Here is a 17557-nt window from a genome sequence, read left to right on the forward strand (position 1 = left end):
TTCCTTGTTTTTTAACTTTGCTGGTATAACAGCTGGGAAACTGTTCTCTTCCTTAATTACAAGGGAGATTGACATACTTGGAAATTGGTTGTATTTCATGTTTTTGTGAAGTATTTATTCAGGTCTTTTGCTTGTTGTGAACTTAGACTTTTTTCCTTATCTATTTATATAAATTCTTTAAATGTTATACAGATGAAACCATTGGAAATCGCAAATGAAAGGGCGTTTTTTAAACACCAGATCTTTATGAACTGGTTCTTCACTGATGGAGTGTCTCCGTGTCCCCCAGCGTGCTCTGCACGGTGCTGGCTGGCTGTTTTACTTCTGAAAGCACATGGCTGTATGCTCCTGAGTTCTCCGTCTCTCACCCAGGCCCTCCGACTCGGGTCTGCGTCCCACTGGTGTCTGTGGCTCTGGGAGGGGCATGGAAGGCCCTTGTTAGCAGGAAGAGTGACATCCTGTCCCCTGCCCGACATGGACGCTGTTCCCCCCTCCGCTCCCTGATGCAGGCTCAGCAGAGTCGCCTGCCCTGCCGGGAATTAGCAGCCGCGCTCTGCACCTTGTTGGGCCCACAGCGGCCCGCAGTTTTGCCCTCCCTTTTGAGGAAGGCGATAAGATCTTAGAATGTGATTTCCTTAGTGGAATCCACTCTTGCTTAACCAGTTTGTGGGAAGCAGACCCTAGTGGACATGGGCTCAGGATATTGGGAGTTCCTGGAAATTACCCCTTCTCATGGTCTTGTTAGGTTTTTCCTTAGTCAGTTTTTCAGGTTGGAAAAAATAAGATATTCTTTGGATGCCAGACTGTTAGCTGAGAGTACCTTGCCACAGGGCTGGGTTACTGTCTCCTGGTTTGGAAGCAGGTGAGGGTGAGGAGTCTGTTTGTCACGGGCTCAGCCCCCTACGGCTCCATGTCTTAGGCTCCTTAGACAGGTGTTTATGTTTGTAGTCCTTGCCTCTGGGCCTGGTACAGGGGGAAAAAAAGAATTACTTAATAGAATTTATAGCATTTTTTAAAAGTCTAAAAAGTGTTGCTTAGACTGAGTTTAGTGGGTTAGCGCTTAATCATGATCTTGAAGCTGTTGTTTGATTTTTTAAAAAATACACATTTTGATACCCAAGTCATAGCATGCGGTTGATTTGTGAGTTGGTAGATCCTTCAGGATGTCAGTTTATAAATTTTTGTTGGATTGATTTCTTTCTGTTGCCTACAGTGGCTTTTTGGGCGTGGATGGCTATTTTGAGAGCTGTGATTGCCCAGACTTCCCCAACTGAGAGTTGCCAGACCGTTTGTGATGATTTAGAAACCTGTCCCTCTTCTGTCAGTCTCTCTTGGCTTCCCTGATGCACCCAGGGGAATTGATCACACCTCCCTCGTGTCCCGGGTCACCCCCAAATAGACTTCTCTCCTGGCACCTGTGATACCTCATTGTACTTCTAAGAACATACTTAACTTTTTCCTGGCAGTGGAGCTCTGTGGTCTTTGATTTCCTACGTGGTACACGCAGTGATGTGGGCCCTCCGGGAATTTTAACTCTGCCCCTACTAACAGCCATCCTAACATGTCCTGATGCCATTTCCATAGAAATCGTGGATGGGAATGTGAAAATGACCCTGGGCATGATCTGGACCATCATCCTCCGTTTTGCCATCCAGGACATCTCTGTGGAAGGTGGGTGTCCTGTTCTGTTTCATTAGTCCCCAAGTCCCTGCCCTCACCATCACGTCTTCCTCCCTGAGCTCAGCCTGGAGAACCCCCGACCCCTGGCAGTGGGGGCCTGATCGTGGGCCACATCCTGGGCTTCTGACCCATCACGGGTATCTGCCTTCCCTCCTGGTCTGTAGAGAAATAAGAACTGTTTAGGTGCTGGTTCCCGCTGGTATGTTGGCCCCAGGGAATCCCACTCACTTTGGGACTGCCCAGGGGTGCTGTGGGGACCTATTGGCTCTTGGGTTGTTAAAGCCAAAAGGGCAGGGAAAAGCTTAGCAGCCAGAAGGTGGCGTGGCAGGATTTCAAGGGGACCCGAGGTCCTCCACTTTGTTCCCATAGCGCCCTCTGGTGGCCACTTCACAGATCTTCAAGAGGCCCCTCTAGTCTGGGGCGGCGATCTTGTGATCTTGTTCAACTTTTGGTTCCACACTCGAGCATTTTTTGAGCTTTACATCTGATATGTGTGTATTTATTTTGTAATAAATTGTATTTATGTGTTGATATTCGTATTATGAAACACACATACCGAAACAAATTTTAAAAAGGTGAGATGGAGATAATATTTTAAAAATATTTTTTATTCATGGGGCGCCTGGCTGGCTCAGACAGCAGAGCGTGCGACTCTTGATCTTGGGGTTGTGAGTTCGAGCCCCACACTGGGTGCAAAGATTACTGAAAAAATAAATAAATGCATATTCTTTACAAAATACATTTTTATTCATTTTTGTGACCCAGGAATCTTATAAAGATTTTTATTCAAAGTAATTCTTTTGATGGGAGGAATGTGGAATAAATAGCTTTCTTATGGAAATTTTGGTTTGACACATGATGATACAGCCATGTGAAGGCCTACATTTGACTTATAGATGCTTGGTATTTAGGGCTGAAGCAGTTAAGAAGGTGTCCACAGTAGTCAGTTCAAACATGGTTCTAGTTAGTGATGGGGGATATAAATCCGCTTCAAATCGCCTTCTTGATGAGATCAGTTTGATTCTTTGGGGGCTGATTTCTTGTCAGCTGTGGTTAAATTGTCATTGTTTTAATCTTGTAATATCGCTGATGAACTTGAGCTGAATGGAAGCATTAGCTTTGCTGATTTTTTAAAATTATGCTTGAAATATTATCTTTGCAGAAATCATTTAATGTCATTTTAAAGTCCATTTTGTGAACTGAGAGTAAATGAGATCACCCATGAAGCCTCTTCCAAGGCTGGGTACCATTTCTGCAATTCACAGATGCGAGCACATGGGGGCAGTGTGGTTTGCAACCCTTCTGTGCTGGGAGCTCCTGGGGTCTCCTCTGACGCCTGCCTGCTTTACCTTACAGACATGTGTTGGCTTCACACATCCAGCAATGGTGTCAATCCATGCATTAAATATAAGGAAACTTTATTTTTTAGATAATTCTAACGCTTCTGTGCACTCTGCACGGCCTGAGTGCCCCTACGTGGAGATCCCAGGACTTTAGATTTCATAGACCAATCAAACGTAGACCTGACATAGGTTGCTGATTGACTTTGTAATGCTACATGTCTTTGAATAAAAGGGAATGATGGGGGAGATATTCTGAAAGTTTAAAAGGCCATTGTATCAGTATTTAAGTGTTATGTGGCTAGCTTGTAAAAGCTGCCTCACTTGCTTCTTTGTTTCTCAAATGACTGCTTAAACTTTGTTGAGGAAACAGACTTAGTGGCCTGGTAGCCCCAGGGTTGGAATCTAGGGGTCTTTGGACCCCTCATGTGAATGAGCATGGACCCCGTGGTCACGGTGGGGCTTCCCGTGAGTCAGCACCCCTCTTTGCACTGAGCCAGCCCACTGACCTCTCCGCCCGTCGTCCCCCTCCTCACAGAGACCTCTGCGAAGGAAGGGCTGCTCTTGTGGTGTCAGAGAAAGACAGCCCCTTACAAAAACGTCAACATCCAGAACTTCCACATAAGGTGAGTGGCTGGGGGCTGAGGGGCTCTTGCAGAACCTGGGCTGTTTCCCCAAGACCCCTCGGCCCCCTTTGGCTGGGTTAGTCTCAGCTCTAGAACACAGCAGAGCTCCCTGGGGAAGAAGTTTCTCTCTAGGGGATGCCACACACCCTCTGAAGCCACCTTCCCTCCCAGTGGTGCCTTTGATGTGGCTGCTGCTACCTATGCCTTTGGTTAATGCTCAAGCCACTGGGGAGCTCCCCAAGGAGGTGTCCAGAAAGTTCCGGCCTGGGGCACTGGAACAGAGCGGGGAAGGAGGGGGAACAGAGACCTCGGTGGAGGGTAGAGTTGCATGTGGTAGGTGTCTCAACTTGCCAGGCCCCACAAAATCTTGACCCCGGTGCCTGGGATTATGGCAAGAAGAAATGCTGCTTCCCATCCTGTCTTCTCCTCACTCCTGCTCCGAAGCACTATGTGTTCCTCTCTGGAAAAAAGGAGGACCCCCTCCCAGTCCTTGTTTAGAGCTTTCTCCTTAGTTAGTGCCTGGCCCCACTCAGCAGCTTGCCCCCCACCTTCTCTCCCCCTCGGGCAGCTGGAAGGACGGCCTCGGCTTCTGTGCCTTGATCCACCGACACCGGCCTGAGCTGATTGACTATGGGAAGCTGCGGAAGGTACGTGCACTTACCCGACTCTCTGTGGCCGGCTCTTGGCTGCCAGGTCCCTGCTGGGTAGCGGGGAGGTGGACAGGTGGGACTGGGGCCCTCTTCTGAGAGCCCATGGCCATGGTCAGGGGTGTCATTCCCCTCAGACTGGCCCCGGAGACAGCCTGTAGAAGTTAGAGAAAAAGACCTTCACCAGGGGGCTACGTGGGCACCCCGTGTGCACGGCACAGAGTCCTCGCTGACGGAACAGCCCACAGCGCGTCAGAAGCACCGCAGCATGTTGTCGGGGTGATGGGACCCCACTGACATTTCCCCTGCTGTTTCCTGGGGTTTATAAATTGGATGTGATCCTTCCATAATTGAAGCTATTGGTGTCAGGGCCTCAGTTTCCAGGGCGTGGGGGAGAAAAGGAGTAGACTCCCATATCCTCCAGTGCTTGAAGCCAGGCTGAAGCCGGCGGCCTGGCCCTGCATGTGTCTTTAGTCAGGGGTCCACCATCTTGGTGGGTGGGAGGGTCCCTACACTCTCGCTCGGCTGCCTCACAAGGAAGAAAATCAGGTTGAGAACCCCTGACTTCCCGAAAGCTGTGTGGCCAAATCAAACAGAGCCGAGGCAGGAAACCCTAGAGGTGGCGAATTTTCTTTCAGAGACATCATCACATACCTCCTTAGTGTTTGCCTGACGCGCCTCAGTGATAGGTGTGTGTCTGTCCCTGCGTCTGTGTGCTGGGGGGACAGCCAGTTAATCCACAGCCGTTTGCCACTCCGTATAAAGTGGGGCCCTGCTGACTGTGGCTGTCCAGTCCCTTGCCCCGTGCCACAGACTGCGGCGGTCTTGGCCTCTGGGAGGTGAGAGCCTAGGGCCCTTTGTCTGCTACCCGGCCAGCTGCCTACCCCCACGTGTCTTGTCTTGTCTCCCTGTTTCACTGTATCTGTCTCCTCTCCTTAATTCAGTAGCATCAGTAAAATCCAGCCCAAATCCTAGCCCAGACCTGGTCCCACTGAACCGTGGATGCTTTCCAGGAAGCACAGGTTGCCAGAGCCAGCTGCTGTTTGGACATAGGGGACAGCCCTGGGGCTCTGGCTGGGAAGCTCTTCCTTCCCGCTGTGGCCTTAGCTGGGCGTGAGAGCCTGGCTGTCCCTAGAAATTGAGTGTGGCCAGCGGGTGTGGCCCGGGGCCTGACGGCTGCTGGAGGCCCTGGACGGAAGTGACTTTCACTGCTTGGCATTGTTTTGTTTTTTTTTTATCATTCTGAAAGCTGTAAAAAAACTTTCCCAGAAGGACTCCACCTTCTCTATTTTGAGCAGTTTCCTCCTGAAAGCATCCTGGATGAAAGTATTTATTTCTTTGTAACTTTGTGCTTCTTGTCTTAGCAAATGGGGACACTGACAAAACCAGGTTGCTTTAGGTTAGTCTGGGGAACCAGGACATAGTGTGGAAGGACCAGCAAGGAACTCCCATTGCTGTGTGGTGGTTTCCTACCCACGTTAAAAAAATTCTTTTAATTGTGGTAAAACGTACATAACATAAAATGTAACATACATAAGAACACAAAACATGTATGATCTAAACGTTTGAGCCGTGCTGAGGTGCATGGGGTGGTGGCGGGGACATGTCTCCAGTGCTCTTGGTCCCGCACAACTGAGACCCTGCACCCAGGAAACCATCACACCCCGCTCTCCGCTCCCCCAGCAGCCACCATCTGCTTTCTGACGCAATGACTCGGACTGCTCTAAATGCCTCATATACGTGAATCCTGCAGTATTTGTGTCTGGCTTACTTCCCCGAGTGAATGTTTTCAAGGCTGGCCCAGGTGGTAGCAGGTGTCAGTCTCCGTCCTTTCGAAGGCAGGATAATAGTCCGTTGTACGGACACCACTTTGGTTTGTGTGCTCGCCTGGTAATGGGCAGCTGTGTTATTTTAGCCTCGTGGCTCTTGTGAATAATGCTGCTAGGAATATGGGCATGCGCATAGGGATTTGAGTCCCTGCTTTCGGTACTTTGGGCTGTATACCCAGAGGCGGGACTGCTGAGTCATATGGCAGGTCCTAGATTTAACTGGTTGAGGGCCCTGCATGCTGTGCTCCCAGCAGCTGCCCCAGTCTGCACTCCCACCCATGGCGCCCATGGGCCCCGCTTTCTCCACATCCTCCCCAGTCCCCAGGAGATGGTAGCAGAAGTCAGAGTAGTCAAATTGTGGCTTTTGAAGGAGCCCCCAAATTTCATGGGATGCGAGCAGGCTCCTAGTCCAACTCCTCGATAGCGGAGGGGAAACCGAGGGTGGGTCGCTGAGCCGTCGCACCGGCTGCTGGCAGAGCCGAAGCCAGAAGCCAAGACGAGCGGCGCCCAGGCAGTGATCTGCTCTTGGCGTGTACTTCTTAGCCATTCTTTCTTGGGCTGCAGGCCAGCATTCTTCGCCCTCTTTCTCTGACAAACTGAGGCTTGAGGAGGACAAATGGCCCTTTAAACACCCACCCAGCAAGCTCTAGAGGTGAAGCCGGCCTTGTACACCCAGAGCTGGGCCCTGGGGACCAAGCCCAGGGGACCATAGACGTCCTCCCTGCACCCCTGTCTTTGATCACTCAGATGTGGGTGACCAGTGACTTCTTGGGCCCCCCATGCCTTCATCCTCTTCTTCCTCTAGGACGACCCACTCACAAATCTGAACACAGCCTTCGATGTGGCCGAGAAGTACCTGGACATCCCCAAGATGTTGGATGCGGAAGGTAAAAGGTGTTTCCTTCTGTTTCAGTGGCTCTTCTCTCACCTGCCCGCGGGTGGCTGAGATGGGTGGGCCCCAGCAGCCTGAGGTGGGAGGGGAAGAGGCCTGGCTCTGCGATCTCATCTGGGGAGCCCAGGGGCACCTGCCTGTTGGGGATTCCTCATTGCCTGCGGTTTGGGGGGGAGGCCAGCTGGTGTCTTGGAAGCTGGTCTGCAGCACCTGCCTGTTCTCGTCTCTGTCTTGGGGCTGGGGCAGTGGGCGCTGGGGGGGAGCACAGCGTTCCCTCGTTGCTGTAGGGGATGGAAAAACTCTGCCCCTACCCTCTTAGGCACTCCCGCTGGGATCCTCTAAGTTAGACCGGCAAAAGACAGATTCACAGAAAAGCAAACAGAAGTCTGTTGACATGTGAATTCACAGAGAGCTGTCAGTGATGGGTACTTCACAGGGGTGGTGAGGGGTTTGGGGTCTATACCCACACCTAACTTGTAGGGGAAAGAGAGGGGCCAACCGGCATTTATGGAAAAGCAAGTGACTTTTTAAAAAGATGACTGGGCCCTTAGGAGACTGGGAGGGAGAGGTGAGGGTTGGTGACAATGTCTGTCTGGGACCGTTTTCCAGTCTATGCAAAAGCAGGAAGAGTAGTATAAGAACTTCCACAGGCGCATCGTCCCGAAGAAACAATTAGATTTTGCCACTTTTTTTTCCCCTTTGTTTTCTTAGTTGAAATATTTTAAAACAAATTCCAGACATCGCAGCATTTCACCACTGCATACTTCAGAATACACACCTTAAAAATATGGATATCTTCTTATGCAGCCGTAAAACAAATTTCATACTTAGCAAGGTGACTGTAATTCCTTGGTATATTTACTGTCCAATTCAAAATCAAATTTCCCTGATTGTTTCTTTTGAGGGTTGGCTTGTTTTAACCAGGATCCAGATAAGGTCTGCACGTGGCATTTAGTTGTCCTCTTTCTTCTGTCCTTTCCTATCTGTAAGCGCCCTCCTCCTCCCTCCATTCCTTTTTATTCCTGCCATTGAGCTCATTGCAGAAACAGGGCCAGCTGCTCATGGAACGTTCCTTATTCTGGGTTTGTTGTTTGCTTCCTGGGGACACGGTTTCTCTGCTCCCTCTACCTCTCCTATTCCTGGAAGTGGAGGTTGATGCCAGAAGCAGGTAGGATTCAGGCTTGGCACTTGGGCAAGGAGACTTAGAGTTTCTGTAAGCTTCCTTCCGCATCACATCAGGAAGTGCATCATGTGTTCGCCAGCTGGCTTTTAACTCCAGATTTTTCTTGACAGACATCGTCGGAACCGCCCGGCCGGATGAGAAAGCCATCATGACTTACGTGTCCAGTTTCTACCATGCCTTCTCTGGAGCCCAGAAGGTACCTGGGGCCCCCTGCTCCATCCTCGCGCAGCACACCTCATGCTGGGCCCCAAACCATGCGCCCCCCCACCCTACCCACCTCTCCCTGGCAGCGGGGTCCGGATGGTCTGTCTCTTTGGTAGAGTTAGCTCCCAGTGCCAACGTGGCGTGCTGCTCTTGCTCGGCTCTCTCCTGCCCTGCATCTCCGCCCCTCCTCTCCTCTTCCTCCACAGTCTGAGAAGACTGGGCTAGAGCTCGCCTTCTGGGACCCGGAAGGCTGGCTTAAGCAGGAAGAGCTACATGTGTGAGATCAGGCTGGGGGTTCTGGACGCCTGGAAGGCGCAGTGGCCAGCAGCCCCTCCGTGCCCACCTCTGTTGGAACTGTGGGCTTTCACAGAGCCATGAGGCTCCCCGGGGGGTATTGCCTGTCTTCACTGACCTGTCTTACAAAGCTGTCATGAAGCCCCCACCTTTTTCCCATTCACGGGCATGATTTAGCAGATCTGTCCATAGCTTTTTTGGGCCCTGGTGCCTTTTATATCCTTCTATATCCTGCCTGGGACCCACATGTGGGATCACTCTGCACTCTGTATTCGCAGACATAAGCACAACCCCTTGGAGTAGTGGGGGGGTGGGTGGGGAGGGAGGAGGTAGGCGTCTGTGAGCCCCTTCAAATGCCCTGGCTCAGTTTTGCTCAGGGAGGCCTGAGTTTAAAGTCCAGTTGTGCAGGTTCCACACTGCACAAGGGTACCACGCCTAAAGAGCACCATTCACACTGCCGATTTGAAGATTGGAAGATTTTTTTTTTACTAGGCTTAGCTCAGGCGGCAGAAGCCCCTCTTCTAGACCCCTCTCACAGGCAGGACCCTGGAAACACAATATGCAGGTCAACACAACCACAGACCACAGGCTGGGCCTTCATGGTTTCGGGCTGTGCACCTGTCCCATCACGTGGATGTGCTCAGGCAAATTTCCCACCGTCCGCATGGAGTCTGAGTGACCTATCTCCACGTGCATGATGGGGGTGCTCCCCCCACCTCTGCCCAGCCTTCCCCTCTGCTCTCTCTCCCCCTTCCCTGTCTCAGCCTGTGCTCTCTCCCCTCCCTGCCCCCTTCTCCTCCCACCATCTCATTGCTCCTGTCTCTGCCCGTTCCCTCACTCGCTGTCTCTGCGACTGTCCTGTGTTCTCTCTGTCCACCACGCTGTTTGGGTTTGCTCTGTGCCGCTGCCGCCCTCCTCTCTCCTCTCAACCTCTTCTCCTTCTCTGTGCAGATGTGTAGGCTCGCTAAGGCCGGATGGGAAGGCCATGTGACCTAGTGTGTCAGGTCACTGCCACGCCTTCCTGGGTGCGCAGAAGGTGAGCTCTCCCTCGGCCTCGCCCGCTCTCCCTGCCGCCCTCCGCCCAGCTCTTCCGTCCTCCCGGGATGCTCCAGCAACAGTCCCGTGGGGCGCAGCCCCTGCAGTGACGGGAGGGACTAGCGGAGGCCCCTGCCTCTTGTGCTCTCTGAACCTTGGCCAGGATACCTGAAGGCACCAGAGAGCCCCAGCCTCAGGCTGGCCCCCGTGTCTCTGTCCGTACACCCTGGGCTTAGTGGAGGCCACAGATGGGAAGGAAGCTTGTGGTTTCAGTGCCTTCCCTGGACCCTGAGTCAGGAGCCCTTTCCTGAAGTGGTACAGCTCCTGGCTGCGCTTCCTGACCGTTCCCTGAAACACTCAGGACCCCTTCGTTTTCTCTCCTTCCCACTTAGGCAAGACCATCCCCGCAAATCACCCAGCAGACAGGGCAGGGAGAAATCTTCCTGCCTTCTCTCTGGTATCCAGGCTGGAGGCTCAGCGCCCTTCCCAGCCAGGCCTGCCATGGGCGTGGTGCAGGCTGCACACTCCCCAGGGGTGCCGTGGGTGCCCCGTGGACCATGGGGATCTGAATAGTTGTTACTGAAGCAGTCCTGCAGCTGGCAGGAAGAACGGGCTCGAACATATCAGTGTGATAGCTTTCCACTAGAAGCGCCTTGGGAAGAGGCGGCTTTAACCCATCCCACAGAAGCACCATATGGGCTAGCAGCAGCCCTGTTCCCTGGCTGCATAGGCACCCAGAACCCTCCTCGCCTGCCTTCCAGGCCTTGCCTCCTTGGCACGGAGACAGGAGAGCTGTCCCGTGTGGAGGCTTCCTCACAGGTGTCCTGGCCCTCCCAGGATCCCCAGCCCCTTCCAGCCTCTTCTCTGGTCTGCCTCTTGCTTCCTGTTTCTCTCTGTCCCACCTCCGCTACTGCTCTCTTGCCAAGATTTTCTGGCCCCTCTGAGTCCCCAACCTTTCAGCCAGCGTGTGAGCAGCATCTGTCTACTTCCTGGGTGGGCCCCCAGCCCTAATAACCGCAGAGGCCCGCCCTCCCCCTCCCCCTCCCCCTCCCCGCTTGCCTGTGTCCATAGCTAGAGGGCGCTCTGCTGTGGGATTTTCCTCTTTCCAGCTCTTCCCCTCTCTCCCCTGCTCCTCCAGGGGTTCTCTCCTGGGCTTCATGCCTGCTGCCACTGGCCTTCCCTGTGTCCTGGCTGATGATAATGCTTGGACAGGTGCGTGCAAGAGTGTGCGTGTGCACGTGCGTATGTGCGTGTGCATGTAGCGGCCTGCTTCTCCCCCTCCCAGACCTCCTGCCACCTCCCCCCATGCCCTCCTGCCTCCCTCTCATCCTTGTTGCAACCATTTCATGCTCCTTTTGTCCACATTCAAGGACAAGGTCACCAGTGTAGGGCCAGGGTGAGGTAAGGGTGGTGTGCCCCTCATGTCCTGGGTCGGGAGCCCCTCCCAGAGTTGTCCCTAACCACTTCTTAGGATTCAGACAACTGCTTAGAGCCAAGCGGGCCAGGGGAAGGGGAAGCTTTGCCCTCTCCTATGGAAGAAGGAGGATTCTTTCAGACCCACACACTCTTCTTGTCTTGACTGTCTCCGTGTCTCGTGCCAGTGGGGGGACATATCCCGAAACCCATGCCCAGTGCTCTCCATCCCCTCCACTGTCTTTCTCTTGTCAAGCCTTGGATGGAGGAACTAGAAAGGCAGCACGTGACCCGTGCATGTGCGCACGCGTGTGTCGAGCAGTCCGCGTGCCCACACAAGCGTACGGTGCGCAAGTGCACATCACTGGTTTTCCCTGTTGGACGAGGGCCAGCTTCTGCTTGCCATGTTGGTTTGGGTTCTGATTCTTTCTCAGTTTTCTTTTCCCCTTCCCTTCCCCCGTGTCGATTGAGAATCAACAGAACGCAACAGGTTTTGTTTATGTAGTTTGTGCCTTAAAGTTCATGGTCTATTGGGCATGATTGTGAGAAATAACCCGCTAAGGCACAGACTAGCTCTGCTGTAGGTGTTTCTGGATGCTTTCAGGAGTAGATGGTGATGTTTGCATCTATCCGTTTGGCCTGTCGGTTGCTTTTTTTCACATTATGAATCTCCTACAGGAGAGAAACACCACTCCTGCCCCCAAGGGATTCACGGTCCATCTGGGGGGGCCCTACACCTAGAAGCCAACAGTGGCTGTGGACTGATCAGTGGCCACTCTGCTACAGACTTGAGCAGGGGAGAGGCAGGCCGGAGGGCTGCAGGGCTGCACAACACAGTGCTTTCTTGAACAGGAGGCCCTTGAGCTTGGGGGCCTTCGAGGTTGAGTAGGGGTCCTCAAGTGAAGATGTGGCAAGGGTGGGGAAGGCAGTCACAGCGTGTGTGACAGTTGGAGGTGTGATAGTGTAGCCTGCGAGGGGAGGGCGAGTTAGCCCTGGTGGCCAGGTCTCTCCCACTGCGCAGAGCGAGGCACCCAGGGGAAGCCGGAGGTGGCACTGGGGAGTGTCCTGAGCCCCTTTACCTGAGGGCCCCACTGGTGGGGACACCGGGCCTGGGTGCTGATTTAGACACGGGGAAGGGCTGAGCTGTGGGAGGAAGGAAATGGGCCATTCTAGGTAGATTTGGGAAATTTTTGACTACAAAGGTCACAGATGACATTTTGGTAGCATTCACATGAATCCCTGTAGATTGTGGGTGGCAGAGCCATTGTGCGTCATTTGGCTACATTTGTCACCTTAATTAACTACCTGGACCAGCGAATTCAATGTTGCTTTTTAGAGCGGCCGTCTGGCTCGGGATAGCTAAGCTTCGTGTGGGGTAGCGAAGTTGTCAGTACTCCGGGAATAATAGGCCCTGACTTACAAAAAATAACTCTAATACGAAACCAAACAGATTGTTCCATGTAAAGCTGTATAATAATACAACTTAGAGTAAGGCATGAAAGAATAAACCAAGGGAAGGTAAACACAAATTGATAAAAGTCTTCCTTTGGCATTTAGAAGTAATCCTTTTGCCCAGTGTAATAAAATATTTTCTCAGCCCGTTGAAGATATTTGTGCTGATGTTCCTTATCTCATGCAAATTCTGTCAACATCAGAAAGGCCTGGGCGATCTGGTTTGGCTTCTTGGGTTCCAAAGCAGCCCATCTCCTCTTGCGGGAAGAGCCCGAGGCCAGGACTCTCCCGGGGTTGGTGTTCTGATGGCGCTTCAGTTTCTGTTTCTTTCAGGGAATGAATCTTTCCTCCGCTAGAGCAAATCTCTCCTTTGAGCAGTCTTTATGACTTGGTGGTGCTGAGTACCTCTCTCCTAAGTCCCCCATAGTGATGGAGTTCTTGTAGCCACGGGAGAAACAGTTTCTAGAAAACTAGAAAGTGGGACAACGAGGCTAGGCCTTGGTCCCAGCCTCAGGGGTCTCACTCGCTTCCCACCGCAGCGATTCTGTCCCACACGCCTTACTTCCCTGTGTGGCCTCTGTGGCCTCCCGGACTAGGGGTGGTGGATGACTGAAACTTCTTTGCAAAGGGACCAGCGTAGGAGCAAGTGTCATCTCGTAGGCTTGGGGGGGGGGCGGGGTTCGCAGTGAGCGAAAGAAACGGGTCAAGGTCTTGAACTTGCTACCTGTCCTTTTTTTTTTTTTTTTTTTTTTTTTTTTTTCCCTAAAACCAAATCTGGATTCTGGGAACCTGCTTCTTTGCTAAAGGGAACCGTGGGAGCGGGTCTGTCCCTCGAGGGCGGAGGCGCCCCCGCGGAGTTTGCAGACGGGCCATTGCCATTTCTAAAGAAAGTCCTCTTCTTCCGCGATGTCTGCGCTCTCTTTCCGAAGGCAGATTTCCTGGTGATAATGACCGGTTTTCTCAGTCTCTCTGGGTGAGGCCACCTGGGCCTGGGCAGGCCGAGTTGCGGGCCTGGGAAAGAGGCAGGTCTTTGTGAAAGGTGCCCAGGAGGCCCACTGGGGAGCTCCTCCGGACTTCATCCTAAAGGAGCCTCCGTTGACCCTGAACAGGCAGCAGGCTCCGGGGGGCGGCGGGGCCCGAGGGAGGCCCCCAGGATCTGTCTCCTAAAATCCCACGAACACAGGCCTCATTCAGTCTGCTGGTTTGACAGATGGACACACAAGTCAAAGCTTAGGACCCCTGAGGGGCGCCTGGGTAGCGCAGTCGTTAAGCGTCTGCCTTTGGCTCAGGGCGTGATCCCTGCGTTCCGGGATCGAGCCCCACATCAGGCTCCTCCGCTGGGAGCCTGCTTCTTCCTCTCCCACTCCCCTGCTGTGTTCCCTCTCTCGCTGGCTGTCTCTCTGTCACATAAATAAATAAAATCTTTAAAAAAAAAAAAAAACAAAAAACTTAGGACCCCTGAGTCCAGGATTTCAAGATGAAGTGGGGGGTAACAAGGCCAAGGAGAGCTTTATCTGGGAAACCTCACAGTGGTAGCTGCTGGTTTGCCCGTGAGGCGCTGCAGAATCTCGGATTCTTACCCCCTCGGTCAGCGTGCTGGACATAGCTTACCTATGTCAGTACGGAGACCGCTGCCCTCCTCCCGGTCCCCCTCCCCAGCCGTCCTTGGCACATCGGCCCATTTCCTATGACCTTGCCCTTTCCAGGGCCCCACAGGGAAGGAATTTCCCTCCTTGTCACCTCTTGGGGGTTCCCTGTGGTTACCTGTTGGTTCTTAAGAGGAAGGTTGATCAATCAGGAGTTCCAGGTGAGACGTGGCCACGGCATCTCCAGGGCAGTTAGGCTGGAGGGCAGAGGGGGAGGGTCCAAGGATGTGTCTCCTTGCCTCAGTGTCTTGAGACCTGGGACTCAAGCACCAATCCCATCTCGGAGGCCCTCTGGCCCTTTCCACAGTCGGACCTGGTGGAGGCCTCCTTGCTCTGACACCTCACCCTGGAGGGTGCAGTCTCTTGACTTTGAGCTTGAAAGGACCTTTATGCTGATCTCCTTCTGCGCCCTCACACACACACATCCCAGCAGGCCCTCCCACGCACACGATTCGGTGGGCGTGTGTCCTATTTGAAAAGTTCTGCAAAGAAAAAACATTTGCATCTTAATTATTTCTTTTCAGTTCAAAGCACCCTCATTCTCAGACAGTTCTTCTTATGCCTAGCCTCAGTGTATCTTGCTGCAATAAAAACTCATTTTGTCTAGTTCGTCAACCAGTTGTGAGAGGTCATCTTTCTATCCCTTAAACCCTTGCCATCGGCAGGGTCACCCTTCTCTAGGGCCCCAGAATGCATATCTGTCTTTTCAACAGCATTATCTGCTCCCACCCCTAGGCTGTGTTTCTATCCCGGGACCCCAAAAAGGCTTGAGTTCCCCTCCTTAGGACCTTAGTTCCCCTCCTTAGTTCCCCTCCCCTTGGAGTTGGGTCATGGTGCAAAAAGATGAATTTAAAAATCACCGAGTGCCTGGTGCTGTGGCCGTGTGGCCCTTGCTGGCGTTGGGTCCACAGTGCCCTCCATGGCCCAAGAAGGCAGTGTCTCTTGGAGTTTCTGGGCCTTTGCCTCTGATTTCCAGTCAGTGCCCTCATTCCTCTTGTCGCCAGGACCCGTGTCGGGCGTCTGCTAGCCCAGCAGTCACTCAGCGCCAAGACCCGCACTTAGCTTTCCCCCAGGCGCCGGTGCCCAGCTTCCTGGACATTCTGCCCGTGCTGGGTTGATCCTTAAGTTTGCCCTTCACACCGTAGAGGGTCTCCACGTCTTCTCTGATGTTCCTTGGGCCGGGAGCAGATTCTGTAGGGACCTCGAGAGGCCCTGCTGCTTTTCAGTCGGCACCTTATTCCAGACTCCCAGTTTGAATTGAGCCTTGGGAATCCCAGGGGCTCCACTTGGGATTCTAGACTGGGTGTGAATTTTCTCACACCTTTGCCTGAGCCGAACATTTTGATTGTCTCAGTCATCACATTGGTGTCTTCCCAACGTGCATGGTAGGCCTCAAACTCAGATCCTTCTCCAGGGGCCCCTGGTTCAGCTGCAAGATCTCTCTTTGGGCTCACTTGATATGTGGGACCCAGCATGGGCTGGCAGAGGCTGGCGAGGAGAAAGTGGATTCGAAGCCTTGGGAGCTGCAGGGGTGGGAGCTCCTGCTACCCAGGGCTGACTGTGACCACCCCCTCCCGCCCCCTTTCTTCTTGCCAGGCGGAGACAGCAGCCAATCGCATCTGCAAGGTGTTGGCCGTCAACCAGGAGAATGAGCAGCTCATGGAAGACTATGAGAAGCTGGCCAGCGATGTGGGTACCTCCTGGGTTCTCCTGGCCTCACTCGAGCAAGGCTCTGCTACCCCACCCTGGGGGAAGACGGAGCCCCCAGAACCTGTACCTCCAAACCCATCCCTGGGGTGCAGTCTGAGGCTGGGTGTCGTCCTTAGTCCCAGCACAGCAGATCTAGGGAAGCTTCAGCTCTTCTCCCGTTCTCCCAGAAGGCAGAGGCGGGCCCGATATCCAGGCTCCAGAGAGCCAAGTCCCCAGCTTTTTCTCTCACCAACAAACAGTAAGCCTGGCAAACTCTGCACCTCTCTGGGTCTTGGTTTTTTTCACTTGTCAAGTGAGAGCTAAGCCAAGAGATCTCAGGGGCCTTTCTAGCCTGGTATACTGTTGTTCTGTGAGTGGCTTGGCCTAGAAAAGGAGGACACCTGGTTCTGAGAGGATGTGAACTGGAGATGGACCAGCGTTGGCTCAAGCTAGCGTAGCAGCTGGGCCCACTCAGGGGACAGGAGGAGACAGCGCTGGGTCTGCTGTTCTGCCTTTGACTATATTTGGGTGAAGGCTGTACTTCTTCCTTAAAAGAACTCAGCCTTCTGAACCACTTAGCCTGGCCTCTTGGTGGATCTGCCATCCAGCATAATAAGAACCCAGGTGCCAGGCTTAGTCCAGCTTGCTCACCTTGGCAGGTCACATAACCTCACGGTGCCTCGGTCACCCCTCTGCAACCTGGGGAAGAATCACAGCACCTAACTCCATGGGGTTCCCATCATTATGCCAGTGAGTTCGTTTGGGGGCCAGGCTGGCACCTTGCAGGCGCTCATGCTATTTGCTGTGACCACCAGCACTCCCCCTCCACCTTCTCTTCCATCATCACCTCATCCAGGCTCTTCTCTGCCTGTGTCCCTGAAGCTGGCGTCTTCCCTTTAGAATCTGAGATCCTGCTTCTAGAATTCTAGATGGCCAGGTGATGGGGCCTCAGGAAACAACCGTGAACCCCCTCCTTGGTAGGGATGAGGACACGGAGGCCCAGCCGGGTGGTCGAGCTAGAACCAGAGGGCGGGTCTGCTCCTAGCTGAGCTGACTTCCCACCAGGTCTGGCAGGGCAGGGAGGTGGAGTTACCCTCCTCCCCTGGTGGAGAGGAGGCTGGTGGCCAGGCTGCATGAAGAAACACCCCAGAACCTGGCCTCATGGCCGGGGAGTGGGAGTTGGGGACACAGTGTGCTGTCAGGAGGGCCCTCCACCGGCTCCCCCAGTGTGGGAAGGGCCAAAAGGCCCCTCAGGAGGAGAGGGAAGCAGCCCTCGCCCTGCTCCCAGCAGCCTCGCCCCTTCCCCCCTCCAGCTGTTGGAGTGGATCCGCCGCACCATCCCGTGGCTGGAGAACCGGGCGCCGGAGAACACCATGCACGCCATGCAGCAGAAGCTGGAGGACTTCCGGGACTACCGGCGCCTGCACAAGCCGCCCAAGGTGCAGGAGAAGTGCCAGCTGGAGATCAACTTCAACACGCTGCAGACCAAGCTGCGCCTCAGCAACCGGCCCGCCTTCATGCCCTCCGAGGGCAGGATGGTCTCGGTGAGTGCCAGGGAGCGTGGGCCCCGCCCGACTGCCTGCCTCCCCGCTCTGCTCCTGCTCGGGGCAGGACATGTCCTCCCCCG

The 17557-nt window shown here is 53.7% G+C and overlaps 1 protein-coding gene across 7 annotated transcripts in view; it reads left to right on the top strand.

The window, feature by feature from the left end:
• Positions 1 to 17557, top strand: part of ACTN1 (actinin alpha 1) — a 92164-nt gene that overhangs the window by 60484 nt on the left and 14123 nt on the right. For all 7 annotated transcript variants that reach the window (XM_040641742.1, XM_040641740.1, XM_040641741.1 and 4 more), the window contains exons 4-10: positions 1585 to 1671; positions 3559 to 3646; positions 4215 to 4293; positions 6928 to 7009; positions 8308 to 8393; positions 15838 to 15930; positions 17244 to 17474. In XM_040641742.1, the coding sequence (XP_040497676.1) occupies positions 1585 to 1671; positions 3559 to 3646; positions 4215 to 4293; positions 6928 to 7009; positions 8308 to 8393; positions 15838 to 15930; positions 17244 to 17474 (746 nt within the window). The remainder of the gene's footprint in view (positions 1 to 1584; positions 1672 to 3558; positions 3647 to 4214; positions 4294 to 6927; positions 7010 to 8307; positions 8394 to 15837; positions 15931 to 17243; positions 17475 to 17557) is intronic.

This window comes from Ursus maritimus, unplaced genomic scaffold, assembly GCF_017311325.1.
Source record: "Ursus maritimus isolate PB19 unplaced genomic scaffold, ASM1731132v1 scaffold_25, whole genome shotgun sequence".
NCBI classification, from domain to species: Eukaryota; Metazoa; Chordata; class Mammalia; order Carnivora; family Ursidae; genus Ursus; species Ursus maritimus.